The sequence below is a fragment of the Pipra filicauda genome, unplaced genomic scaffold (assembly GCF_003945595.2).
Source record: "Pipra filicauda isolate LSUMZ 115617 unplaced genomic scaffold, ASM394559v2 scaffold11_size5308982_pilon, whole genome shotgun sequence".
NCBI lineage: Eukaryota > Metazoa > Chordata > Aves > Passeriformes > Pipridae > Pipra > Pipra filicauda.
In genome coordinates this window covers 2,515,353-2,542,840 of record NW_024103652.1, presented here as the reverse complement: position 1 = coordinate 2,542,840, position 27,488 = coordinate 2,515,353, and the positions used below count along the sequence as shown (strand labels likewise).

The 27,488-nt window shown below is 34.6% G+C and overlaps 1 protein-coding gene across 9 annotated transcripts in view; it reads right to left on the bottom strand.

Moving 5' to 3' along the window:
• The window catches only part of AKAP6 (A-kinase anchoring protein 6), a 322,400-nt gene that overhangs the window by 170,557 nt on the left and 124,355 nt on the right, over positions 1-27,488 (bottom strand). For 8 of the 9 annotated variants that reach the window (XR_005565501.1, XR_005565502.1, XM_039386513.1 and 5 more), the window contains 2 exons: positions 19,838-19,934; positions 18,422-18,588 (listed from right to left, as the gene is read on the bottom strand). Coding sequence is in view for 7 of the 9 variants with exons in the window: in XM_039386513.1 (XP_039242447.1) it covers positions 18,422-18,588; positions 19,838-19,934 (264 nt within the window). In the remaining 2 variants the exon portion in view is untranslated. The remainder of the gene's footprint in view (positions 1-18,421; positions 18,589-19,837; positions 19,935-27,488) is intronic. The other variant, XM_039386520.1, reaches the window with a different exon arrangement.

Here is a 27,488-nt window from a genome sequence, read left to right as displayed (position 1 = left end):
ATCAAAGTCACAAATTGAAACCAGATACCATGTGACACTAAGCTATTTCAATTACAGTTAAAAATCAATACGTGTGGTCATTTGACTTTTCTGACAATATTGCTCACATAGCACATGTGAACCTAACAGTGCAATTCATATAAGAGTTGTCAAAAGATGACTTGTGTTTATTCATATCGTCAAGGACCTTTAAAGGTGTTTTTTCCATTCCTTTGAGGATAATATTATTAGTGCTCTTATAAGGAAGGAACTAACTCTATTCCGTTTATCTTCCACAAAATTCCCAAATTAAACTGGACAGCATGAATATTTGCCTTATTTTATTTTGCATTGCACACTTCAAAGAGACTGCAATCCCAGAGAAACATGAAAGGCACCTTATGCCCTGGTACTAATACTCATGGGCATAATACTCATTCTAGACTGCTTGCACCGAGGAAATAAGTTTTAGGTCTGCCTAGCCTGATTTTGTGTGAAAACCCTGCTGTGTTTTCACAACTGTAACTTCTTCGTATATATCTTCAGTATCGTTCATAACTGCATCATTTGCTGGTGTCATGCATGTTACTCATTGTTTTACCACATCTGAAAAAGAAGAATACCCATTCCATGACAGGTAATGCAGAGCAGCTCTGACCTCAGCAAGGTTAGATCCCTCTTGCTTGCTTAGATAGGTTGGTCACTAACTAGAAAAAGACAGCAACCTTATTTCTTGTCCCATTATTTTACTTTACATTGCTTCATTTCATTATATTTTTAGCATTGCTTTTTCAATTTTTCATCAGATTCAGCCTGCTTCAGACACCTCCCTTCCCCACAACTTCTTTACTTCAGCCTACACACTTCCAAGAGGCAGATGAGAAAGGACTGTAACTATTCAAACAAACATGACTTTGATTTGTAATTTTTAGCTACCATGATTCATGCATGTTGTGCCTTCTCCTTCTGTTGTCATTTTCCTCCATTTCTCCAAACTTCTATGACGACCAATTTTTTTTTTACCATTTAACATGGTATGTTTCTACAGACATCTCAATTCTGGCAGTCTTTGAGAACTTTCTTAACTCTGCTTATGTTAACCTTTGTCTTCAATAAGATCATAACATAGATAAATACATGTCCTAATAATTAAGCGATGAGTACTTTAAAGTATTTTTGCCTTTATCTGATCAGTTCTACACATCCCCAGCTACTCATCTATTTGTTTTCTATTAAGGTCTTCTTAAAAGGAAAACTGAGAAACACCCCAAAGCTGTTAGAACTGCTAATGACATTGGGCTTAGTCAAGACATAGTAAAAACCTATGAACAATTGGCTTAGCCTATATTTTTTAAACATATTTTTCTAAACATGCATGTTTACTATAGAACATAAGGCTCAGGAAAAGGTACACACTGAGAAGAATTTAAAGTAGCAACAAAAGGAGTACAGGATAAAATGTACAGCTCCTTGAGTAAACAGTTGTTTACTAGCAAGTTAAGTGCAGGAGCTCATTCCTAGTACAATCAAGGAATATTTCTACATAGTTAACAAATGAAAAGAAACTTTGTCCTCATAAAGAGGTTGCCCAGAAAGTCTCATCTACTGAAGAAGAAAATAGAAGTTTTTAAGAGTAAAGGATTAAATAAACCTAGACTCTAGAGACTTCTTTTGTTTGTTTGTGTTTACCATGGAAGTTATCTTGACTTTTGTTTATTATTAGTTTTACACCATGTTTATAGTTTGACAGGACAAGCCCATGCAATGTGAAATAGAAGAGCAAATTGATGTGATCTTCAAATACATTAAAGCTTGCTACACAGGACAAAGTAAAGATTCTCTGTGTCTGGGCATAGGACAAGAACAACTGTGCATAATGTAAATTTAGGGAAGAGAGTAGAAAAAAGCTTTCAAGTTTGCTGAGCAGAGGAATAAATTGTTTTGGATACTACAGAATACCCATTAGGTTGATTTTCAGAAAACACACAGCAGAAACAGTTCAGATGATTTTTAACTTTTTGTGCATTGGCCTCATGGAAGGCTGATTAGTACTTTGTTCTATGATTTTTTGAAAATGTCATATACCTATGAAGAACTACAAAAACTTGCACATCACTTTTTAGAATCTATCTTCTCCCAGTTACAAGGGTAATACATTAGACCAGGCAGCCCCAGGAAAATGCTCTATAATACTGAAATAGTTCTTTGCATGGAAATATGCACACACCACTTCACAATTTTTCAAGAGGAGTCAGCAGCTCAGCAAATCACATTGTTATACTGTGTTATGATGAATGATACTTTCATAATGATGTGACATGTCTAAATGACACAAACCTGGCTTCCTACCAAAAATGTAAAGCAGTTTACCCTTTTTTTTTTTTTGAGGAAAAAAGCCATTATCAGTTCTTATAGCAAATTTCCCTGCAAGAAAATGGCAGCTGACCAATTTAATACAAAGTATTCCCCAAGTCCATAATTATGAGTCCGAAAGATTTTAGGAGCAGAAGATGCTTTCATAGAATGGTGCATAACTCCACACAATGCAACTATGGAAATATATAACAAACAATAGAAATGAAAGTTGAACATTGTCCTGGAGGTTTTGGAAACACTCAGAACATTTCCAAAACACAGAACATATATTTTTGTAGTAAGATCAATTGGCACTAATAGTACTGAGTTTTACTCATTGCAAAAAACCCTTTCAGATAATAATGCAATAAATAAATACTGATTGATATCAATGTTTTTATTTGATGCATTAATACAAAAGCAGCAATTGATAGCATATTCTCCTTTGCTACAAATAGCTTACCCTGAGATTCTTTTTTCCCTGCAACTTTATAGGACTACTAGATCTCTTTTAATGTCACAGTTTTTCATAAACACAATATAGCTTTTGGCTTTCAAATTGTACCTTGAAAAGTTGCCATGACAGCATGGAGCATTCTGTTCAGCTTGCAATCCTCTGTACGCTATGCTGTTTCTTTCCTACCAAAGTCTCTTAGCACCTGCCCAGACATGCCCTTGGCAATGTGATTAACTCCTATCATATACTGGCCCTATTTGTTGCTCATCATTCCTCCGTGTGAATGAAAACAGTGTTTAGCATTTTGTTCTGGTAGCATGTTGATTTTATTGCTGGTATTTTACATGTTACTGTGTCCTCAGGTTAGAAACGCAAGGACAAAAAATTCTGTTGCAAGAAGACTAGAAGGTGGCGTGACATGTGATGCTCTCTGGTCCCCTAAGAGTTTATTCAACAGTCTCATATTTCCTCTAGTGCATCAGCACTAGACTTCCTCAGCAGCCTATTCCTGAAATGTCCTAGAGAAAATGACAATACAGAAAGTTGGAGCAGGAGAACTACTCAGTATTAACTCAGTCCTTCCACCTAGTAGCTCATGTTTCAGGTTTCTGGGAGCCCTTCCAATACCCTAACTCTGATTCTGGTAGTGGCTGGAAGAACAACAGTAATACTGTCCCTACTTACTTTCAGCATGAGATTCTCTATATGACAAGTACTGAACTTAGTATGGAACTATAAATTCAGAATGAAATCAGTGCTGCTCCCTCTGTGTATCAGGCTTATAAGGCAGATCATTTTAGGCATCAGAGGATTTTTGCTTTAACTTAGCAAGTGTTTTGAGATCACATGCAACTACATTTATGAAAAGAAGTTCTTTTTAACTCAGAAAATATACTCTCTAATATACTCTCTGCATTTGCTATGGGTCAAGCTGGGATTTTTTCCTGGATCAGCCATCCAATCCTAATTCTAATAGAATACCTCTGAATAGTTTTATACTAATAACTGCTCTGTAGAGACTCCTGAAATTATAATATATTAAAGACCCATCAGCCTATCAGAAGAACATGTAATTTTATGTTCATTACTTCTTGGTTCCTGACTATAGAATTTGGATGGTTGCACCTCAATTAAAAGTTGAATCAAAGTTAATATAATTTAAATAAAAACTTCAATAAAAAGTAAAAGTTTTGTTCTTAATAGCATTAATACCCTTTAATGACCGCTACGGTCATTACCACTAGATAACTGACCTTCTTGAACTTCTCTTCACATAGAAACCTTTCTCCCAACACAGTCAATTATTTAGCAGTAATGAGTGCTCTGTAAGAGATTATTGTTTAACCAAGTACCTTGACACACTGCTTTTTCCCTGTTATCTCTATTCTTCAACAAATGGTACATTTTCTTCTATCGCAGGCTTTTCAGTTCTGAGGATAGAAGGCTGTGGTCTTATTCTTTCCAATGCAGAAGTTCACCATATAATTGGCAAAGCTTCAGATATAATTAAAATCTTGAAAATTAGGGTGCTATGAAACACTGCTTGTGAGTAACAACTGTGGCCTTGTAAGACAGAGCAGTTCTGAGGGCAAGTTTGAGATACCTAGGTATAATGAGGAACAAAAAGAGAAATATTGTTGGGGATGAAAAGGCACAGTTCTCTAACTGCATGTGAAAAAAGAAGGAAAAGAAAGATGAATTATAAAGAGACAGATTCAGGAGCATAATGGATGTCAAAGAAAAAAGTGAATGAAAGAACAAATAAAGAAGAGCAAGGGGGGAGACAAATTAAATTTGGGCAGACAGAATTAATTTTCATAAAGAAAGAAATCTTTTTGGCAGTCTTGGAAGCATTAAATGTTAAAGGATCTTTATTACTGTAGAAGTGTGAGCATTACTGGTTCAGTGAGCTCAACACAAGTCTGGAAGACTTCTGAATTCTAATTCTAGCTGGCCTGACGATTCACCCCGTGCCTTTCGGGAAGGCTCTTCCCCCTCTCTGCCTCAGTTTCTTTCTCCGTAAAAATTACTTTTTTTCAAAAAGCATTATGAATCTTGCATATGCTGTATTTCAAAAATACCAATCAAAAATAGTTACTAATGCCATTAACTATGTCTTTTTTTCATCTCTCTCTTTAAGATGTCAGGGAGGTTATTTTGATTTCAAGTTTTTAATATAAGATTCTTGAAACACCTTCCAATTCAAATTCTCAGGTTGAAGTATCTCAAGCATTTTGCACAAATTCAGTTAGAAATACCTTATTCTTTTTTTCCTAAAAGAAATCTTGCCTAATCAATTTAAGAGAGCAATATTCTAATCATTTTTGAATGTTCTGATAACTCTTGTACCTCTTCACATGAAGTGTGCTATGGTCAGATTGTGGAACAAAACCTGATGAATCTAGTAGAAGTACCAGTGTGCTATACTTGGAAAAAAGATAAAAAATGTCAGATACTTAAAATCTGCATGGCACTGTTGTACGTTACTTCCTCTGTGACAGGGTATTTTGGCACAAAACACACGAAAAAAGTCCATATAATGCCTTAATCCAATATATGGAAGAGAATGTCCTAAATGAGTCATTTGCTCATTTAAAAGCAGTAAATATCTTTTAATGTCCTGGATGAATTTCCATCTGCTCTCTTTCCTTAGAAAGAGGCTTTGAAAATTAAAAGGTGGAGGGAAGCAATACATTTTCCTATTACCAACAATGCTGCTATTTAGAAGACAACACAGGAGAAATGTCTTCAAATGATTTTTCTACATTAATACTCCATCTCCTAAAGCCTTAGCTTATTTCATAGTTTATCTGTTACATTGATTGAGGTTCCTCTGTAATGGAGCTACTTTTCTGAGTAAGCAGACAACAGAGAGCAACAGGGAGAGGGTTTTCAAAGCAAACTCCTTATGACTTACCTTCTATCTTAAATGAGTTAAGCTAGGGTTTTTTATTAATGAGAAGACTGTAGGAAAGTATAATAGTCTATTCAGTTCTGGAAAATACTGTAGGTAGGACTGCTGTATATAGAAGCTTGTCAACTAGACAGTTTACTACATTGGAAGAAAATGCAGCAAGAAGGATTTTTTTTATTTGTATAAAATATATTGTTCTTCCAGGCTGTAGTGAAATAGTTTCTATTTAATTGCAGAGAAATCCTAAGAAGGTTACAGCAGTGAAACATTAAAATTCTAAGGGCAACTAATAACATTAAAACTTTATAGCCCCAGATAGAATAATTTAGACAAAAACAACATGAACATATGTTTTGTGTAATAATAACAAACATTTATAGCTGTCAAGAGAGAAAAACACAGGTTTATGCACACCTTAATGGCGTGCATGGGTGAGCATGAGTATATTTAAAACATAATATATTACAAAATTGACAGCAGGCATGACTCTTCTGGGTACTATGTTAAATCAATGAATAAATTACCAAAAGTGTGTTGTGGCTGTTTGGATGTGTAATTGAGCTTAACGTATGTAGTGTTATTTCAAAAGAAACTATTCAAGGAGTTTCTAGACCAATCCACTCTGCATCTTTACTAAGCTGTTTACAAATAACAATAAATGAAACTGTCTCACAGTAGGAAGGAAGTTTACTTATATGCATTACGTAAATGGGAGAAAAGTTAATTTTAATATGTTTTTCAGGAATTAAAACCAAACTTATTATAATATTGCTAGAATTCACTGAATTGGAAATCAACATTTTTCATGTTCAATTTTAGATTTATTTTAATTAGCTGATATTTTGCAAACAAAAGTCTTTGCCTCAATACACATCAGGAAGAAGTCCTCTGCAATAAATATGGATGCTTGTGCAGCATCTCTACTGAAGAGTAAGAATCAATGCCCAAATAAATGAACTAGCAAAAAGATGAACTTAAATTTATTCTGTTTATTTCCTTAATATATTTCTTGTCCAACGTTTAAAAACATTTTTTACATTAGAAAAGTGTGAAAGTAACTTTTAAACCTTATTGTTGTTGACTACTTAATATGAAAAAAAAAACAGATTTGCAAACTAACCCACTAATTGTCATATTTGGAAAAAACTAGGCACATATGTCTATTCCTTAATTCAGGGCTATTTCATCTTACTACATGCAGAATTTGTAAAAGAGAAAATGATCCCATTTTCTTGCATCTATCTTATGTTTTGCAGTTCTAGTAGTATTTGGTTATTCTACAGTGCTCTGAACTGCTTGGACTTCAAATCTAATATAGGAAGGGCAGCCTGTACAAGTTAATACATTTACTCAATACCCTTGCAGTCTCCAGGAAAATTTGCCAAACCAACAGTAATGACAGAAAGGACAAGCTGACCTGATCACAGCCACTTCCCTCTTGCCCCCTTCTTCCAAACTGAAATGACTGTCCTCAAATGCAAGCAGTCATATATGCACTATTCTAAACTTCTGTTGCATGTCATAGCTTTAAGTCATAGTATTTCAGAATACATGGTGCTGAGCTCTTCAACAGATCTGAACTTTTTTCCTTTGCAATTTTCTATCTCTTTTCTCAGCATTTTTCTCCATTTCATAAGGGATGATGTGGATTGTCAGCATCGACCATACTTGTGATTTTCTTAGGGCTCATAAACCAAGGATTAAGGCATTCTGTGCTGAATGCCTGTCTCGTTTCTATAACATGACTGTAAAGAGGAAAAATAGGAAAAAGAAATGAAGTGTACATGCCCAGATGAGCTATTCTTTCTCTCTGGTGTGGTGATGGTTCATAAAGCATGCTATGGGGTGATTATAAAAGAATATGGCATACCACCTGTCTCCTGGTCAGAAAACCCATTTTACATTTAAAGCCATCTTAGGTTAACTCTCATTAACATTTACAGCTGCCCATGGGATATGGCAAAGTACACTACTATCACACATATTTTTGTTGCAGTTACTTCCAAGTGTTTAAGGAACAAGTCTAAATTTCTAAATGTGATGCAGTCCCCATTGTATCTCCCATATCGGTTACACTATCTTGGGTAAATATAATTATCACGAAATGAGGAGCATCTGAGGTACTTTAAGAAAGGATTAATTAAAAATGCAGATAAAATACTAAAAAAAAAAAGGGCAAAAAAGATATAACCCACAAGTAACTAGACCTGAAATACAAACGTGTAAGATGGCAATAAGCATCTTGCAGTCTTTTAGTATTTTAGCCTATATTTCACCAAATGACCTAGTGAAAATGTTGGGGTTTTTTTCATAATGTAGATACACATAAAGAAGTCAGGTCATACAACACTCAGCATTGTACGCTGTTGCCTTCTAACAGATTGGCTTAAAAAACTAGCAAAATCTGTAACATCACTTTGAATTTAAAGTTTAAGTGTAGTCAAGTATACTGTGCCACAAGACATTTAAGAATAAGTCAGTTTTAAAATGCAGGTTGTCCAAGTAGATTTTTCCTTCAAACATTGTTTTATCTGATTTCCCTTTTGTGACCACCCTAGTGAAGAACAGCTGCTTTAAGTATACAGATGAGACTAGAACTAAATGATACTACAGGTTAAATCATTACTAGAAGATGTTCCAAAAGACTAAAATAAGAAGTGAATTGAAAAAAAAAAAAAAAGAAAATGCCACCAAATCATGCTGAATATAAAAGTAATTAAAAGAATTTAAAAAGAATAAAAACATGCAGAAGATAAAATTTACCTTTATCTTATAGTATCTTTGTTCACATCAATGTTTCTTTTGTTCTCTATTACACATTTAATCATTCTCAGACATCAACCATAACAGCAGAAACTCAAATACCTGACTGATAATTAAACACAGTAATATTTATAAGAAGTTAGTTTATTCTGCAGATAGGAACACTTAATTTACTGCATAAATACAATGAAAGTAAAATTTCTTTTTAAAGATCAGAGGATCTTTAAAAGATGTGCCATGCCAGTCACTCTTTAATGGAATAAAGAAGTAATTTTTGTTTTCAGACCAGTAATACAAGTTTAATAAAATGACAAAGTTAGAATGCTATTAACAGAAGCAACAATCTTTAGTAATGACAATTGGCAATAGCATCCATACTGAGCTGTCATTTTTAAAGTACAGGATTCTTAGAAGACTATAACAAAAGGGAAAATTAGCTTTTCAAACATGATTTTTTTAAAAAAGCAAAACACAGTGGAGCAATTTGGCACCAAAAAAAAAAAAAAGCATATCAGTACAGCAGGCAAGCAGCATTTACTCCACTGAATCCTGCACTACCAGCAGTAAACATTGCATTGCTACTCCTAGGACTAGAAAAACCAAAATAGACTAGTGGTGAAAGTAGAAGATAATAACCTTGTAGGTCCAATGCCTCGATCATCAGAAAAATCAAAAATATTTATCATTGGGATGACTGCTAAACAACACAGGGGTAGGAGGCACATTCGAAGTTTACCATTTGAACTGACCATTACCACTTTTGTCAGCAAGTCAGTTACAATGTCCATGGAGTGCCAGCTTTCAGTCCCCCTACACTGCTATCTGAGCCTGACTCAGCAGTAAGCCCTGTGAGAAGTGTCTCCCCACACACTCCTGTTCTATATTTCACTTGTGATCCTGGTGAAATCCTTAACTGTTTTGAAGAGCAACAGACGGCAGGGAGGGAGAGGGAGCAAGAATAAGATATGAGAAAGGAAAGTTAACCAAAAAGATCTGAATTTCAATCAATTTGCTTTGTTAGTGATCACTATCTATAAATCCAACCACGAACTTGGTACACCAAGACATTTTCAGTCAGCTAGGATTCCTTCTTTTCACTTGCTTATTTATTAATTTATTTTAGTATGTTCCATCAACTTCTGAACTCAAACTCAAAAAAAAAAAAGTTCTGTTTCTGCTGTGGCTCTAAAATCTTGAATGAGCACATGGGATTCTGAGCCCACATAGAAAAGGAGCCAAGTAATAGCTCAGACAGGCTACCCTAGAAATTTCTGCTTTAGAACGGCAGATGTTGAGTTTCAGTAAAATAAATCTGTGTATATTTGTGTGTGCATGTTACTAAAAGTTACTAAATGTGGATTTCTCTGGAAATCTGAGAAACTTGTGAAACAATGGGTGGACATGAATAAGCAAAACTTTCCACCAACATTCACTGCTGAAAATACGTTCTATTGAAAATAAAAGATCAAAAATTCAATGATTGTGCAGAGAGAGTAGAATGTACAGATACTGGCAAAATAGAAAATCAAGGCTTTGCGTGGTTAATATTTACTTTATGTCACTTAGGATAAATATATGAATATATGCTCCAATACCCTTGAGGGTTTTTTTTTCAAATATAGGCCAAATCTAAATGGGATTTTTGCCTAAATAAAACTTGTCAGAGTTGGTCTGCTTATGCATGTGAAGTTACAACAGCCTAACACACTTTCAGAGTTTCAGATAAAAATGTTCAAAGATTCAAATAGCATTATGATAAAATTTGCCCCTTGGGCATATGCCAGTTTAAATATCTGTTCTCATCAAGTTTTCAGTCTGCACTTGTTCTCAGTGGAGTGATTTAGATTTAAAACATCTTTCAAAGTGAACTCCTGAAGTAAAAAAATCATAATTTCTTTGCTAACTATGTAAGCATAACTGTTTCTACTAACAGTGATGGCTGTTAAAGAGCAAATAGTTGCCAAAAGTAATCAATATACAGAATCTAGAATCATCAAGGTGTGAAAATGAGAAGATATTATAAGTACCACAGATACCTTGGAGTCCTTGATCACATCTTCAATTAGAATATGACTTTTGATATATTTGCAGTAAATTTTATGATATGCTGGTTAAAAATGCACCTATGTTTTATAACAGGACTGAATATTGTGCTTAATAGTACATACAATTTAGTTGTAAAAATATGACTTTTCAAGCGTGACACTAAATTTTATGCTTGGTAGTGAGTTCAATAAATCACAGATAAGGTGATTATTTTGATATTCACTAGAAAAAAATGAAGAGCTCTGCTACTGTTTTACAAATTTGGCTTATAAAGATTATTAGAATTATTTTAGATACTATGAAAACAATACTGTAATACAGAATTTGCAGTAAATATACAAGGAGGTTGATGTATATATGAGAAAACAATCTCTGTGATATAAAATGGGACACAGGTTTGCTTAAGGACTACAGGGGTATCATATCTTGAAAAACTAGCAAAATATTTGGTTAACTTATGATATAGAGAAGTTTTACCAGGGGTCATGTAACCTGAAAGAAGATGTTTAGGATGGAGCTATTGTTCATTTGTTTTATTGTACTCCAAACACTGGCTGCCTAGCTTCATTCCTTTTGCTGTGAAGGGAGATTCTGAATTAAACCCAAAATCATTCCTCCTGCCCACTGAAAGGCATACAGTTCATATACTCAGGAGAAACAGCTTCTAGTAAGCAGCAGTGAATCTACTGTGTAGAAGCCGACTGTACGTCTAACATCCCTAAATGGTTTTTTGGGCACCTTTGATGCTTTTGTTTTCGATCATCCTGGAAAAAACTACAACTATTTGAACAAAAGAAACGTTTTCAAAATAGAGCTCTTCCAGATATGTAGCATCTAAAATCTTCAGTCAGCTGCAAATTACTTCCAAAAGCAATGGTCAAGTATTACCAATCCATTTACAAGCACATCTGCATAATCCTGCACTTTAGCCAGTAGTTACTATTGCAACATTTACCCTCAAAACAATAGGTGGGTTAGGTTCATCCCAAGTGGCCACAGGAACACAGGCTGTGGATTTCCAGCCGGTGGAGAGGAAGGTAGTGGGGAAGAACCACATATCCCCTTTCCCTGTGAAGCAGCCAACCACCACCATGATTCACAACAGACTCACAGAGGCACGAGAGAAGGACATAATTTGATTTACAGCCTTTCCTGGAAGACCTCAGCTGTGTAAATCCTTACGAACAGCCAGATGGAATGTAACATTCTTCCTCTGGAAAAGGAACAATAGTTCTGACACCTCCTTCTCTCAGGGTGTGTTGGGGAGAAAGCCCTTGTAAAAGAGCTGACCAAGGGAAGGCTTTAAGGCTCAATTTGCTTATGCCTGTGTTTTGGAAAAGGCCTTGGTGTAATGATGCAAAAATTCAAATTTTATGAGCTTGGAAACTTAAAATCACCCCAAAATGACTAGCCTGGTTAAAGTATTTTAATTCCTTTACCAAAGGATAGATACAAAATACAAGACAGAAGAATCTTGGCAGTTTTATGAATATTATTCTGTATGCAATGTATCAATTTAAGATTGCATACACTTAGAAACTTAAAGGAAACATTCTGTACATAAAATATTAGGTGATTACTTTGGGTTTGCCTGGGTTTTTGAAAGTTTCTGCTTAGCTAAAGAAAATTTTGCTTCAAAGTACGATAAAGAGAGGCACTTTCTTGTCAAGGTACTGGTTTTGTCAATAAAAACCCCTGCATAAGAAAGGTACTGAAAAGTACTAAAAGTCTATGTTTTCTTTCTATCTATATTAAAATTATTACACAAAATTTTTCAACTAATTCTCAGAGTCTGGTACAGTACTGTCAACAAAGCTTTTATGCTCAGTTGACACAATCACACCTTCTATACACTTCAGTATATCCCCTTTTTCTCTATTTCTTGTTTCTTTAAGTAAGATTCACTATAAGTCAGTCCATTCGATTTTTCATATTCAGGTTCTCCTTTTACCAGTGCTAGCTTCTGCTACTAAACTTATTCCAAATCATATTTCTGTTTCCTTTTATTCATTCACTCTAAAATGGTGTGTAAAATTATGGTTTCATCTCTCAAACCTTTCCTGAAGATACTTTTTTGTTTATGATGTTGACTAAGTCTGTGCACATTCTAGATGATGTCTGTAACATTAAAATTACATAACTTATAAAGCAAGGTATTAAAAACTAGCAAACGGAGGAACTTGAAGTGTCTAGCTGCATTTACAGACACAAAATTTCCTTCCTCTTGCTTTTTTTTTTAGGTTCTCTTCATGGTTTTATCAACTTAGCTTGTTTTGACTAGCTTGGAAATTCTCAAAGGATGTTTTCAATCCTATATTTGGATAACAATTATTATCAAAAGAATTCAGTCAGGTTTCACATCCTCCAGCAAAAGCACTAAAAGACAAGCTTATTCCTCACAAAACCAAAATTTCATCTACAGATTTACAGAAGGATTTTATAAAAAATACTACCTTTTTTATCCATTTGACCAACTCATACATGGTCCAAATCCCCACCATAGAAGCTGACAGATCACGAATACTGAAATACCACATACTAAAATACCTAAAGCCAAGGAAAATAATAACTGTAATTCATTTTTTCCTAGTACGGCAGAATTAACAGCATCATTTGTACTTAAGACTGGGATCACAGTATTTTTACTCTAGACTTCCAAAGTTCCCAAAGATTCAGGATTGAAACGTCACATGAATGATTTTGAACTGTTCAGCTGCTAGGCACAATATTTATGTATGGATAGCATTTTAAATATTCAACAATTTAAGACTATGCCTCAATGGCAACGTGGCAGAACCTTCTGTTCTAATTGCAGGAAACTTCCCTATTACCATCCTTTGAAGTAGTGAATGGTGAACTACAGACCTCATAATACTTTTCATAATACTTTGTAATACTTTTCAGCAGAGAAATATGTTGTAAGGTATTGTAAGGTATTTTATTTACCAGTGAAAGGTAGTAACTATTAAACTGCACCTGAGACTATCCAGTTGTTCTGAACAGAAGAAACTAATACATTCAGTTGAAACTGCAAAGAATTAGGGTGGCAGATGGTAATTACTAATACTGGAAGTAAGACTGGGTAAATGTGGTTAGATCTTCAGTTTAATGTCTCATCTATGAGGTGTTGCATTCATGACATAAAACTCTTCTGCGTTTGTATGGGAACGTGGCTCATTATGGACACATTAGAGATAAAAATAACAACTTTTCTTGTACCTTTCTTTTCCAAGAAAAGACTTGATTAAGCCATGAGATAACAATAGACCAGAATGGCATGTGTATCACCAGATGAAAGGCCCTTTCCATATGCCTGTACAATGTCAGAGACAAAAGTCTGATTTCCATTTTATTATTTTTTCAGATTTTTACTGATGAAGTGATGGCTATTTACTTGACACTTTATTCCCCAGTATTAAGAACATGAGACACAAAGTTGAATACATGAGTCTGATCCTGAGTTTGTGAATGTGGAAAATAGAGAAAGAGGGACTGTAAGGTAAATAAATAAATTCAGTTTGAGATGTGAAGTTTTACAAGTCCCCTGCAACTTAAGAAACTCCAGCAACCCAAGCAAAATGACCCTTCTAACATATGCTATTCCTGCCCTTTCATTAGAAACAACCAAGTGAAGGAGAATGAAGGCCAGTTACACGTGCTATTTGACAACTTCAAAGCACTAACCACTACAATAATACATACAATACTCCACTTGCATATATTGGACACCAAAAAACACAGTTTTCAAAGTGGTTATGTAAGTAAAACCACTAGATTCTGAAATCATGCTCTCTGTTTTCTGTTATACTATTTAAAACTTTCCCGGTAATAAACTTGGCCTGCTTTTAAATAATGAAAGGCATTGCAAAAAAAATACTGGTATGTTGCTTTTAATATTACTGCCCATGCATTATACTCATGTCTGCAGATTAAAAATTTGTTGCTAAAAGTTGCTAAAAGACACTGAAAGAAAATTATCTACTCACAAATATGATATTTCTCTGCACTAATCATAAGATGCCAAAACATTTTATTTGTATATTCCTTTTATATAAAATTATTGATCTAAATGTTGTAGTCATAGCAGTATGATTGGATGGCCAGGACAAGTTACAAGTCTGAAGTAAAAAAGAAAGGATTGTTATCATTCTCTTTGCTCTGTCTTGTTGCCCATTTCACAAAGTCATTCTCATACTAGCAGGATATAATTGTTCTGAACTGTAATATTTAGTCCACCCACCAAGTCTGAGACCAGTGTCACTATAAAACCATCTTTAAAGGAGCGTTCCCAGAATCCCAAATTGTGGTAGATATTAAACAGCTTCACCAAGTTTTCACTTTTTAAATGAAAATCATTTTTCTGTGTACTGAAGACTGTTTGTTTAGAATGGTTATAAAAACTGTAAAATTATGTGCAACTGAGTGGGAAATGATCCCATAAGTGTGGGATGTTTAATTATCTATCAAGAGGAAATTACACTGGTTTTGTTTTTCCCTTTATGCAAAGGTTTGTTTAACCACTTCAAACCCTGAGCCATCTACTATTTCTGCAATTTTCAGGTTTACTTTATTAAACGTGTTTTTACCTCTTCCTCTAAAACTCTTCAAATCCTTACTGCTTCTATGATTTACTCCGCTATAGAGTTAACACATTCTTCCCAAGACTGGTTTTTTTACCTGAGACAACTAAGTCAGATTTCAATGTTCTAAGCATTAGGCCCAATGTCTTAGGTAGTTTCCTGCTTGTTTCCCTGAATCTCGAATGGAAAATTAGGGATGTTTTTCAGTAATAAAGCAATTATTCTGGAAAGAAACTTGTCCAGAAGTACAGACTACATATATATTTGCAGAGTTCACCATTATTCTTCTAACCTACCAGCCTTTAGGTTCTGATGTTATACTCTGAACTGTTACCAAAAAAAATCCCAAAACTTAATTAAAAAATTTACTTGCAGAACAAAAATATCCGGGTCCAAAAATTATAGTAATGAACTAACTTTACAAATGCATGTTGGGAGCAGAACTTACAACTGACCCTAAGAAAACTATTCCATACCATGTTCAGTGAAGGAGAATGTGTACAATGGGTAATTGCTATTAAGATTTGTATGCTTTTAGAGGACATCACTTACAGAATTAACTTGCAAGCTCTTCAGAGAGCCATGAATTTTTCCACCAAATTATGATTTAAATAGATCAGAGTAATATTGGGGAAGTAACACTCATAGCCACTAGATAAGAAAATACATCATGTTGTTTTTCAATACCACTCTTTACTGTTTATTGAAAGCAATACTGTTCCAGTAGGCCTTTCCTGACTCAATTAAAGAGATCAGTTACAAAACGAGTGGTCTCAGACATTTTCAAAAGGTGAAAAAATGCAAGATATATGAAAACATTCCTCCTATTTCCAGATATTTTCAAATATTACTTACTATTTTCATCAAGAGAAAATACGTACCTTAGCTAAGTGTCTCAAGATTCTGAAGGAAAGTCAAGTGTATAGTATGTCGTGTACTACTCATAATGTTAGATCGGTACTCATTGGAATGTGTCATGGCAATTTTGACATTCATTTTTAAAGGTACTTTTCAATGCAGTAAGAAGACAAAACTTTATATCCTTCAATTTAAACTGAATACATTCATCAATTCTTTTTTTTATAAAAATGACGGAATAATAGTTGTAGTAAATACTTAAAGAGATCTCACTGGTTTTTTAAGATCTTACAGAAACCATAGTACCTCAGAGGAGCTTAGGTACTAGAAATGTTTAAAATCAATCCTTAAAAGCAATCACTATAAACCGCTATGAAACTTACATACAATAAAAAGAAAAATTTCCTAAGCAAAATCTGAATTCTTGAATTCAAATGTTGACAATGTATTTCTGGAGTACAGAACATCCCTCTTCCCATCCCACTTTTCATTGCTCTTATAAAAAATGCCACAGTGTTATGAAAACATGTTTTAAAAATTCTTAAGGGAAAAGTTTCCTAGGGTCTTTGAAATTCCTCCTTTCCCTATTTCTTTACAGATTTCTAACACCAACACTGTTCCTGTCGTTTCTCAAAAAAGGTAAAAATAAAAATAACCTCTAGGTATAATCTTTAGATTTTCTATTATACTTCTCAAATTCCTTTTGGTTTTGTAACAAATGCAAGCTGAAATCTACATTTATATTACTGACTGTATTTTAATTTCAGTTAATCTTGCAGCATGAAGAAGTAGATGGTGTTTGACCGCACTATTGCCCATACTTAGAAGAATCATATAGGGATGTGATTTAATTAATTAAATAACCTGAAAATATTTTCAGTTTCATCAATTTTTGTCTACTTTTTTTTTTAATTTAACTGTAGGCACCAAAAAAAGAAAAAAAGGCTTTGCTTCAGGTTCCTATCTCTATAATAAAAAGCATGAGGCAACGAGCTACCACCTCTCTATATGAAAAATTTACTGCAACTGCCCCATCTCCACTTCTCTCCTTTTAAGCAAATATTTGAATACAATTATTCCAAGCTAGGGATTCCATAATTTTCACAGAAAAATCAAGCTGGATTTTAGAATACTTTTGACATGATAATTTTGATCAAGCAGTTAAACTTTTGGCCATGGATGAGTCAAGCTGTTCGGAGATATGGAATCATATTACTGGCAGGGTAAAAAAATAATCTTTGAGCTAGTCTGTTTACTTTAACAGACCTAATTATGAAATCAAGTGTTATTCCACCACCTAATTCCTAAAGGAAGAGCTATATGGCCCAGGATCATTTTCCATCACACAAGCGATGAGGGATATCAGTTCAAATTATGTCCCCTGCAAGTATGTGTTTTCCTGTAGTTTTATTTCATTGTTGTCCTTGGCTCTTCCTCCATCATCTCTAAGATCATTCTTGCTATGTAGAATTATAGTAAGAAAACAACAGAACTTTTCATGTAATCCTAGCCAAGAGTTACTCTACAAACTACACTCTGGGAAGCACTAAGAATTGTCCAGCATCAGAATCAGAAAATCTACTCAGCACAATCATCTCTGTTATTCCTAGAAACAAGAATTGTGAATTTTTCCTTGCATTTCAGCCTGATGTGTGTCAAGATTTTGAGGTTTTTGATTGCTCTGCTGCGTATTCTTTGCTTAAGAAACACCTCTGCTTACTACTGGTGGTAGTGAAAGGTCATGGACGCTACGCCACAAGTTTCTGTTGTGTGTAGCATCCCTACACTGCTTGCACCAATTTGAAAAAGCATGGTCTGTATTTAAAATGCTCTTACAAATATTGTTTGGCAACTGGTAAGTACTATATCCTTCTTTAAGAATTAATATCCACAAAATTATGATAGGTGTCAATACCTTGTTCTTAAAGTACTTATTGTATTCAACACAAGCACTATTATGGACGTCTTCGAGCAAAAAGATTTGTGAAAAGGCATATGACCTTCTTCCCACTACAATGGCCATCTCCTAATTAAGCAATGCATCTGATAGTCATTAACAGGAATGAGATAATGAATCACTTTCTAATTCTTTGCTAATTTGCTGTAACCAAGCGGCTAATGGATGTCAGAGCTGAGTGATTGCACTGATTATAGTGATTTATAGTTGCAACAAAACAATTTAAAACCATTCTGATTATTCATGTTAAAGATGCTTTATGTTTTGTTTACTAAATGTTTTATGTTCCCCCTCATGCCCCTCTACACAGAATGAGACAGGTCTTCCTGGAAAACTTGAAAGTTCTAAGATTTTTTTTATTGTTTCAGAGTAAGGCATTTCATTTTGTTTATAAAAAAAAAAGTTTACCCAGTAGAAATGAAAAGCCTTAGGGTGGAAAGAAAACTTCAGTGGTGCCTAGTTCAAAAGAAGAAGGAAATAAGAGGAAATAAGGCAAACTTCAAGCCACTTACCTTAGGGCTCCCAGTCCCTTCCTCATTCTCTGCAGACACATCAGTAGCCAGTATTTCTGCTTTGATGATATCCAGAGCCCTAAGAATCCAGCTGTGTTGCCGTTTGATTTGCTTCTGTAGTTCTTTCCACTGACTTGCAATCATCTGCAGCATGTCCTTCAGTCCTTCTCCACAATGAAGGGGTAAAAAGTAAAAGCTGTAAACTCAACAGCATCTTTAAATATTATCCTTTATTCAAATAATAAGCAGGATATTTAAAATAATAAATGCAACAAGAATTTTAGTGTGTTTTCTCAGCAGTAAATCCAAGCATTACTGTTGTTCAGACTGCAAAACAGGGCTATAGGGTCAAACATTTCTTTTAGCCATCATGGTAAATTTTGATAATGCTTCAGCTGACAGTTTCAAGAGAAAAATTCCACATAAACTGTCATTCCCCTGGCAGTAGGGAATACTGGTAATCTTCCCCTCTAATATCTAGTCTTTATCTTGAAACATTTCGTAATCTTCCAAACACATTTTTCTTGCCTCCAACTCCTTTAAATATTTTCTGTAGTTTACACATTACCTATTTTTATGTCTATGGTGACATGCACTACTCTTTGCTTTGGCTATCTTTTTAGAACTATACATACAAGTCAGTAATTTCTTATAGCTTCCCTTTACACAGACCTGTCTGATCTGTGAAACAAGAGGCACACATATAACATAATCAGAAAACAGTAGACCAAAGAATAACTTCAACCTGGATGAAGATGATGCTATGTGGGCCAAAATTAAGATGGCATTCCATAGCAGTATATGCTGATTAAAACCCTATTATCAGACAAGTCACGCAAACATCTAAAAATATAGGAGGTGGTAAGGATAAAGGGAAATCAGTACATCTGTCTCCCTCCTCTACATTTAAGGCCTCTGCAAAAAAAGACATACCTAACCAAAAGAAAAAGATATTTTTAATTTTAATCTAGTGCTCATAAATATATTTAAATCAATGTAAGAATTAGTTTAAGTGGTAAAATAAAGCTTTACCAATGCAATTACCCATGCAGAGTATGTAAATACATACATATATATTTGAAATACTAATTCATTATCTTAATGTTATTTCCACAGCACCTATATCAAAGAATATGTCAGTGTGAAGTTTTCAGTGATGTGATTTCAATTGAAACTCAGCTGAACAGCAAGACCAAAATAAAATGAACAGACTATTTGCAGGCAGTATTTCATTTTATAAGTATCACTGCATTGTATGCAGTATATGAAACATTTATAAATCTTGAAGGTCAATCTGATAATGTAAATATTAATAATACATAAGGAAGTGAATATATGCAGTAATTTACAGCAATGCTTCTTCATTCTTTAATAGTCTGGAGACATAAAGACTTGCAATATTTCAGAAGGATTTACCTGATTTGTGAGATACAATAAGCTCAAGAAGTTGGCGTCCTTCTTCTACCACTGCTTCTTTTAAAGCAGAGTGGCTATCTACATTCAACTTAAAACTCTGGGGGAAAAAAAAAAGAAAAAAAAAAAGAGAGAAGAAACCTCAGCATCAGACATTATAGAGGCAGTTATTGTAAAACACATGTACAAAATTACTTGTTTTTTATCAAGAACCACATCCCTATTTACCCAATAGCCAAACTAATTTGTGATACTAAAAGCTACTGATATTTTGGATCTGGGCTCAAAATGTTTCCATCAGATCAGCAAAGTGCATCTGTGTTGAAACAGCTGACATATCTAGACATTCATTAGGTTTTATGAAAAGTCACAACCCGCAGGCTATATCTGGAGTAACTGTGTTCTATAAAATACACTAAATTTATGCTACCACATATGAACTCTGGGGTTTTTTTTCAGATTTCTTTGAAATGTTGGTGATAGCACTATTTATGAAACCATAAAAAAATTACATCATTGAATATATTGGCCTTATGTGCACTCACACAAATCTATTAATACTGTGTTCCTGAGTTAACTCTCATATCCTTTTTCAAAGAACAAATCAGTCTGCCTTAGATCTCAGCATTCTTAATTTGCAAAGAAACTATTTTTCAAACATTTTTTCACTAATATTTTTATTAGTTTACAAAGGATCTGTGCTTTAACAGTCAAAAATATTTTGTCTGTTTTTTTAATTTTATTTTTAAAAATTGCTTTAAAATCTAGTAGCAGAGAGAGGAACTGGAAACATGATATGCCATTTAATACACCAGTGATAACTTGGATAAATTTTTTAATTATTTGCCAGAGCTTCTCATCATACTTGCCTGTAGAAAGAGAAAGAAAACACAATAGAGAAAAGGGTACTTGCTGTATTTAATCATAAATTGTGTGTAACACTTTTTCTCTTTGAAATGTCTATGGAATAAATGGAAATAATACATGACCACTTGGAAAAAAAGAGCTTTTCCGTCTCTTGGAAATGAGTTAACTGGCAGACATGAAAGGAGACTTTGCAAGTGCACATTCATAGCTTCTGTTTTTTATAAGACTTATTTATACTTCTCCAAATGCTAGTGACCATGCTAATACTGGACTAGCAGACACCACAAAATACTCAAAAGCTGTCAATCCTTAGGGAAGCAACTATTTCCTCTCTTTCCGAACTCCTGTAGTCAGGCTGACTGGCATAGCAGAAAATAATATTGCCAGAACTGTAATAAAATGAGGTACTTTTACTGTATTCATCATGGTTGAAAGAGGGATGTTGCTCAGATAGGCTCTTAACAGTCTTTCAGGCAGCATTGTACCTGACAGTGACAGAATGTTTTTGAGAATTCTCCATTCAAATAAAGAGCAAAAAACAGGAATTTTGCTACCTTCAGCATTTTGTCTAGTCCAATTTTCCTTGTACGGACATCTGAATATACTGTTTTGCACCAGCTGTTGAACAACTGGGCCAGCCAAGAAAAGTTAAAAGGGAGGAAGGATGCCTAGTTTATGTCTGTCCCCTTCTTAAATCTAGAGTTTTATGCAACCAAATCCAGAAGTCCTTTTTCCTTCTTAAAACCATGTCTGAACAAGCACTGACAATATTTAATTTACTGTTTACTTAAAACAGGCTTGTACTGAATAGTTTGTAATCATGCACTTCACAGGAAATGCACTGTGCGTGTGTCTCACCCAGCAAAAGAGAAGCTAAAGGACCTGAGAGTAGGTTGTGTAATTTCATATAATTGAAGTCGAGTATAGATGCAGCTGGATTTGGCAGTGTCTCGAGATGATGTGGATGTGTTTGATAGGAAAATTGGAAAAGATGAGGTATTCTTTTTCATTAGGAAAAAAAAAGAGACTTGCTGCCCTAGAAAAGATTCATTTAACATAACACACCAGCTACTACAATACGGCTTGATTTTCAGGTGCACCTATTAACCAGTAATAATGTTAAACTGAAGAAGCAAAATATGATGAATAAAGATGGGGCTAAACTTTTGGGTTTTGACTAGCAATATTCTCCTCGTGCAAAATTCTTGTTTTATGGATAAATTATGCGTGGCACAAATACCATGAACATACATGAAATTTAGCAGAAATAAGCTTTTGTCAGCATAGAGGCATCACGTCATGGTTTAACCCCAGCTACCAACTAAGCACCATGCAGCCTCTTGCTTAGTCCTACCTCAGTGGAACAGAGGAGAGAATCAGAAGGGTAAAAGCTAGAAAATGTGTGGGTTGATATAAAGACAGTAGGGAAAGCAAAAGCCACATGCACAAGCAAAGCAAAATGAGGAATTCATTCACCACTTCCCATGAGCAGGCAGGTGTTCAGCCATCGCCTGAAAAGTAGGGCTTCATTACACATAACAGTTACTTTGGAAGACAAATGCTGTAACTCTAAGAATCCCCCATCTTATTCCTTCTTCCCCCAACTTTCTGTACTGAGCATGATGTCATTTGGTATGGAATATCCATTTGGTCGGCTGGGATCAGCTTTCCTAGCTATGTCCCTTTCCAGCTTCTTGTCCACCCCCAGCCTACTTGCTGGTGGGGTGGTACGAAGAGCAGAAAAAGCCTTGATGCTGTGTAAGCACTGCTCAGCAGTAACTAAAGCATCCCTGTATTATCAACACTGTTTTCAGCACAAATCCAAAACATAGCCCTATAGTAGCTACTATGAAGAAAACTAACTCTCTCCCAGTCAAAACCAGCACACATCAAAAGGAGAGAACCATTCATATAAGTATATATACAAACAGAAGCAAACGAAACTGTCAGTTGATGTAGTGAAGTATGAGTTTTGAATTTAGAATTATATATGTGGTAATTTCCTAAGAAAAATGAATAACTGGACAAGGAACACTGGAAGGAATAATCCTCAACCAATGTTCAAGGTTTCTCATGCCTAAAGGGCTGAAAATGTGACACATGAAAAAGACGAGAGTTGAAGATGTAACAAGTATTACATGTCTATACAATGGAGATATGCAAATTTACACAGCTAAGGATAATATCAGACCAAATATTTGGAATTGAGGAAGACCTTCAAACACAGAGGTCCTCTCCCATCCTGGATATTTCCCTACTGTTTACTTATGGCATTTGGAAAATTGTAACTCTAACAGCGTGTGACCCAGGTACTCTGCTCCCCTCCTTCTCTGATCTTCCCTGATAATGAATGAAGCCTTTGTGTGTGAAGAGAGGAAAGGAGAAGAGGAGGGAAGTCAATTAATCAAAGCCTTTTTTCCAGACACATTTGCAGCTATAGAGAAGTCTAAATATCACATGAGCACGTATACATTATAGAAAATGCATGTGCATTGGCCTGACAGCAGCTTTTTAAACAACACATTAATGTCATCCCTCACACTACAGTGTATTTAATGTAGTTTACGAGCTGCAACAAGCAAAATTTCCTTACGCAAGTTCTCTGCACTTTTCCCAATTACCATGTACCTATATATAACTATCAATTGTTCTTATTTAGCAAGAAAGGAAAAGTGGGGCAGGAATTATGCAGTTTTAAATAAGCTTGCAGAACTGTAAACAGGAATAAAGACTCCAAGGGTGTAAATGCAAAGCCCCAAGAGTGCTATCTTCTGTTGACAGCATGGTAGCAAGGAGCCCAGCCTTCACAAAATGAAGCTGTCCTCTGACTTTCAGGAAACTTAATGGACCTACCAGACAACAATAGTACAGAACCGCCATGAGGAAAAAAAAGCATCCCCTCCTTATCTGTGCTGGACTCTGAATACACTAAAAATATGAGAGTGCTTACCTAGAATATAATAAACTTTCCTTCTCACCTTACTTGTCTTTACAACTGGAGATTAGAAAAAATTGTTGGAAAAAAAAATTTATTTGATGTTCCTCAAAGGATTTATTTTATGGTTGTAGCTACTTATACGTAGGAAACTTCTATTGAGTAGGTATCCTGCACTATGTACATGTTGAGATATCCAATCTTTTGCTATTTATTATATATTTACTATTATATATAACCCTCTGTTCTTAGAAAAACCTTTGCAATTTGGTAATACACAACCTGGGTCTTGACACAGACAATTAGCAAATTTTTTTTTGTTTCCAGAGGCACAGAGGCTTTGTAAAAGCATGATTTACTTTTTTTTAAAGTCATAAGGTATCCAACTAATTGTTTCCAGTGTACTGCCTCTGAAACAGAAACCAGCAACTAGATATCATGTGACCCTACAATGTATACATAAATATAGTTTGGATGACACATCAGTTTACACCTATCACCAGATTAAGAAGTGTATTAAAAGAAATATTTTTTTTTTCTCAGTCAAGCATGTTATTAGCATGTGTGGTGTACTGGGATATACCTGAAAGACAGTTCTCTTGAGGTTCATTTTTGATGTTTTTAAATACCTTTGAGAAAAATATTACTGTTTCTAGGGTGTTTATTTTTTTAGAGCAATGCTGCAGACAATTAAAAATTAACTGATTACCCTAGATTCTATAAATTTAGAATTTGAAAAAGAAAGCTTAATGTAAATTTCCTAATAATATTTTGCATTTTTTGAGAAATCTACAATATTACTGAAATATGGACTTCTATATTTAGCTATAGTTGAATGTATGTTTTGGCTAAGAATGTAGCACTTTTAATTATAACACTCACTGTGACAGATATAATTTAGAGTGAAAATTAGAGTGATGGGAACAGTTTCTGGCAGAAAAGTTATGGGAATCTTTTGACTGAGACAATCACAGAAGGATAACCAATCTCCCACAAATATTATCAGAAATGTTATGTTTTGAGAGGGAGGCAGTTTAAACATGCAGTAAAGCTCTAAGAAAATGAAACAAGTGTTTTACTTATTTGTTAAATATATTCTATATACCAATAACTGCCAAGAAATATATTATTATGAAAATTCAATTTTAATTTTTTAAATTAACACATTTCATTTGTCTCAAAAGAAATATGACAAAACAGATATTGAAAATTTATTCTTACATGCTTAATACTCAGCTACTTTTGCAAGTCCATTGGTCCTGGCACAGTTACCTTCCAATAACTTGCTATGACAAAACACCAAGATATCAAGTACCGAACTTTTGGTTATGGTCTATTTTCTTCTTTCTCCCTTTTTTTTTTTTTTTGAGGAGTTCTGACAACACAAAAAGCCTCTATTTGGTCAGTGCCTAGAATTTAAGTTAAGAATTTGAGGTAATAATTTAAGAATTTGAATTAATAACCTAATAAGCCATGTAATAACCTGGTGGCATTTTCAGAGTCCTGAACACTATCTACCAATGACATTCAGTAAATCAATAAAATAACTAATATGTAAGTTGTCCTTATATTAACATGGAACTGGTCATATGTTTAGCATTTAGGACTATAAAGTTTACTTATTAAATAAGTATTACTAGGATATGTAAAGGATATGTTTTCCTGGGAAAAAAATATTACATGTGAAATGGTTCCAGTCAGTGTCTCTTTTGTTCACATTTTCCATAAAATCTAGGTGACTACAAAGAATTTTGTATTTTCTTCTTTTCTTTTAATTTGTATTTCTATCTGAGTGACACACCATCTGTTAAACAGAACACAAGCACTGTGGAAATGCTCTATGCGGCTCCATAGTCAAGGCTGAGCTTGATCTCAATAGCAGGGATTGTACCTTTGCTTTTTAAGGAGAACATGATGAATCCTCCTCTGAAGGAGCAGCATCAACTATGAGTCTTTTTCTTCTCTGCCCAAAACTGAAAACATACCCTCCCTACAGCAATGACGGCCAATGGGCCAGTTATCACCAAATGCTAAACAAATCTCTAATGCCTAACACAATATGACCATCATTTTCCTTAGATGAACCACACATTTCCTTCTGTAACCAATGGAAGCTAGTAGATATTTTCTGAGTGAATAGCTAGTGGAAAGAAGATTTGGTCTTCTACCCCCTGCAACAATGAGAAAACTTAAAAGACAATAACTTCGTGACTTTCTCTGGGGATAATTCATTCCATTGGCATCTGTAGGCAGATAAAAATGGGCAAAATAACAATATCACTGTCTATGTTGATTCACAATATCAGATGATAATCTAAAATGCCTTTAAAATTGAAATGAAACTGATCTGGGAACCTAACTACTGGTTCCCAGAAATCTCATAATCATCATCTCATGCTGGCATTATGACACTGTAGATGCAGATCAGATGTAAGATGGTTTAACTGCTCAGATCATTTTTTCTGTGTAAGTCTATCATTCATTTAAACATAATATTAACTGAACATCCTGAGATCAAAATGCTTAGTAATGAGCTAACTATAGCAATCCTGGGAATGATTTTACCTTCTGATCACTCACACACATTCTTCGTCTTTCACTTGATCTGAATGTACTTTTTTGTCTGTGAGGAATCAACCACATTTACGAGGAGACAAAGTATTGGGAGTTTAGTGAAGAGCAAGTAAAATATGTTTAAAGGTGGAAACGGTGGAACCCATAAGAAATAAGCAAGACTAAGTATTGATTAAGAGAAAAGAGTCCCTATTATCTACTTATATTCTATGAATCTGAACACCAGGCAGAAAGAAGACTTAGTACATTATCAGAGGTTATAGTAGATTAAACTAATGGAATTAAATTAAGAGAAAATTTAAGATAAATACCAGTGAAATTTCCACAGAAAGTCAAATCTATTAGATTGTATAATAACCTCCTAAGGGAAACAGTGAAAGGCCTGATCCCTTGAGACCATTAAATCTAGACTGGATAAAAACATGAGAGTGAGGACTGCAACGCACTGACACAGTAGTAACTTAGGTCTTTCGCATGCCACAAAACTAAATATGAGGGGGCAGGCTCCACTTCAGCAGTCCTATAGTAATTGATACTTTTGTAAAATTACCCCACCCCTTTCTTCTCTGTCAAAGCTTCTGCCATTCCAGTATTAGACAATCAATGTTTTTTCCCTTTGTTACCTCTTAAACATGAATAGCACTATTTTCCTCATACAAAATACTTTACGTCCTTCAGTTTCTGTTTCTCATTCCTCATTGTGTTTCTCATACCTCATCATGTCTTAGGTAATTTAGCCAAGTTTTGAATGCATAAATTTAGATATAGAGAAAAAGGATAGTTAGCCCCACTATCCAGAAAGCCTATTTTGCAGATTTAGAAGACATAGAGGGTATTTTTGCAGATATTTTTATTTCAAACTCATGTAAATTCTTCTGCTACCAACTCTATTTTCTGTGTTTCACTATGTAAATTTCTCTTTGATTTTGTCTGTCTGAACATTTCACATTGTCAAAAAAACTTCATATGAGGCTTCCTAAATTGAATCTGTTTGTTTACTATCAAGAGGGATAGAAGAACACATACAGGAAATGACACAGGCCAAATGGCTGTACAATTGCTAAGTTGCCATAATCATGGCGAATTGCACATGCCGTCCACTGTATACAACCACCCTTAATCATTTCTTGCCTTCTTGAGCTTCTTCGGAAAGAATCTGCAAAAAAACACACAGAATCTTCTGAGTCCTTGCCCTGTCTGATCTCACACATCCCTAGGTACGCTTCTTCTACGTGGAGACACACAATTCCCGAAAACTATCTAAACAAAATATGTCCA